The 2,498-nt window shown below is 50.8% G+C and overlaps 1 protein-coding gene across 2 annotated transcripts in view; it reads left to right on the forward strand.

Moving 5' to 3' along the window:
* Positions 1–2,248, forward strand: part of LOC143293419 (uncharacterized) — a 29,775-nt gene extending 27,527 nt beyond the window's left edge. Inside the window, exon 4 of one of the 2 annotated variants that reach the window (XM_076604265.1) lies at positions 711–2,247. In XM_076604265.1, the coding sequence (XP_076460380.1) occupies positions 711–1,664 (954 nt within the window). In that variant the 3' untranslated portion in view covers positions 1,665–2,247. Of the gene's footprint in view, positions 1–710 lie in introns of both variants that reach the window. The other variant, XM_076604264.1, reaches the window with a different exon arrangement.
* Positions 2,249–2,498: the final 250 nt, after the last annotated feature.

Raw genomic sequence — 2,498 nt, forward strand, 5'->3', positions numbered from 1 at the left:
TTAAAGCATTTTCACGTCGCTATAATCTGGGGATTCGTTCAAATGATGTTCAGTCACGTTCTTTTTCTTGTGTTATCTGAAAGAGACTGTAATGAATGCACGCTCTGATTTGGGGGGGGGGGGGGGTGCTAAACAGACTCACTTATACTCCTCCTAAGCTCTTCTTGTCCCCCACCCACCTTATTTTTTTTTCTTTTTGAGAGAAAGATATTGGTTTAAACAAATGTTATTATTAATCAAATACAAATACAGTACAGAAATGAACAACTAAAACATTGAGCAGAAGGTTATGAAGCTTACTACTAAGAGATATATGTAATTATTCTCATGCTGTTGTTATTGAGGTGTTCACACCATAAGGAGATTTTTTTGTCATTTGTCATATGGTCTATTCGTGATTTTTGGATACAATATCCTTTTCTTCTTCGATTTTTTAAAAAGTTATTTTTGTTTTGTACCCATTTTCAAAAACAAGACAGTGTCATGTACATGACCGTCAAGAATATGATGTGTGTGTGTGTGTGTGTGTGTGTGTGTGTGTGTGTGTGTGTGTGTGTGTGTGTGTGTGTGTGTACGCGCGCGTGTGTGTGTGTGTTTGAGAGAGTCTCCGTGCGTGTCTGCGTGTGTGTGTGTGCATGGGCGTCTGCGCGCGCGCGGGCTTTTAAGTCAGTAAAAGATCAATTCTCTTGATCCCCGTGTCCCCTGTACAGGTAGACTTCATGCTAGAGGAGGAGGACGAGCTGGACCCTGACCTGTTCAGCCTGGAGAGCGGCCAGCTGCTGTACCCCCTGCACATGGACGAGGGCACCGAGAACCTGGTCCGCCTGCCCCTCGACCTGCTGGTCAGGTTCCGCAAGGCCGTGTGGCTGGCCCGCCGCTGGCTGGAGCTCTACGACAAGAGGACCCACGACCTCAACACTAAGCTGCAGAAGGTGCTCACCCTGGAGGACAACCTCAACCGCCGGCTTCACTCCCTGAACGGGGACATTGTGCAGCACGAGCGGCAGCTGGAGAAGCGGACTGAGGAGCTCCACCGCCTGATGACCCGCGAGGAGCGCAGCGAGGCTCTCGGCTTCACGCTGTACGACCTGGACGCCAAGGGCAACACCCTGAAGCAGCAGCTGGAGCAGCTCCGCAAGCGGAGGGACGCCATCTCCTCCAGGATCCTCGACGTGACCCGAAAGGGCCACGCCCACCATTACCGCACCATCAAGCTGGAGTTCGAGAAGAACAAGCTGCACCGCTATCTGCTGGAGCGGCAGCTGGCCGCCGTCAACTACCAGCGACAGCTGTGCGAGCAGGACCGGCACGTGGAGCTCCAGGTCAGGCCCAGTCTCATCCGCTTCACCAACCACGTGCAGGACACGTGCGAGCGCCTGGAGCAGACGATCCGGGACCGGAAACAGGAACGGGACAACATCCGGAACGCCCTGCTGCCCATCCAGGAGGACCGGCAGAAGCTGAGAGACAAGCTGTCCAGAAGCAGCTCCATGAGGGAGGGCAGGGCCTCCTCGGGCAAGTCAGGACTGCGCACAGGTGAAGCCAAGTTTGTGAGGACTTACAATGCCACGCAGCGACACGCTAGACTTTCCCGTGCGGACTCTGCTGCAAAGCCTTTAAAGCCTCTCCGTGTGCCTGGTTGGATGTCGCCACCACAGTGGTGACACAATACTCAACATGCAGTCTCTGACATGGCGAGAATCCTTGCAATCATGGAAGAAATGTGGTGATTCTATTACAATAATCGTTCGAAATGTTGCACACGTTTGACAGTGGGATTGATGCTAAAAGAGTTTCTGATGTTGTTAAGTTTGAACAGAAAATACATCACTGGTGATGCACAAACCACCTTAGGGGATGGAAACTTCTAACTCGTCAGTTACCCGAATTGTGATGCTGTTCAAAGTAGAGAATGTTTGATACTCCTTGCAGAAACAGATAGGTGTTCGTCACGCCCTGGGTTTGACGTGACGAAACATGCTTTGTGTAAAGACTGTTCGTCATGCGGCTGGTACCTGATAGATGTCCGTCATACAGAATAATATTTATTGTAACAAAGACCAGTCCTGTGATATTCTATGAAGGTCAGAAAGTTGTTAGAATTCGAACTGAACTCCCAACCCCCTAACACTATTTACCAGCCCCCATCCACATCCCTCCCCATCCTACCTGCCCCCTCCCTAAATCCTGCGATACTCCTTAAAGGTCAAAAGATTGTTAGAATTCGGACTGAAATCCCCACCCCCCAACCCTATTCACCAGCCTCCACGCCCATCCCCCCTCCTCCTTCCCCCTCGTCCTGCAGACAACCCTTTCCCCCACCACACACACACACAATGAAGGAGACAGCGGGGAGGGAGGAAAGGAGAGAGTTGGGGATGGAGAGAGAGTGTATCAAATAAGCCTGACTCCTCGAGCCTCCTTTCTCCTGTTCTGTTTCGCACAAATCATTATATCAGAACAGGTTTGCAAAGGAGAATGATTATGAGTGGGACATG

The sequence above is a fragment of the Babylonia areolata genome, chromosome 19, assembly GCF_041734735.1.
Source record: "Babylonia areolata isolate BAREFJ2019XMU chromosome 19, ASM4173473v1, whole genome shotgun sequence".
NCBI lineage: Eukaryota > Metazoa > Mollusca > Gastropoda > Neogastropoda > Buccinidae > Babylonia > Babylonia areolata.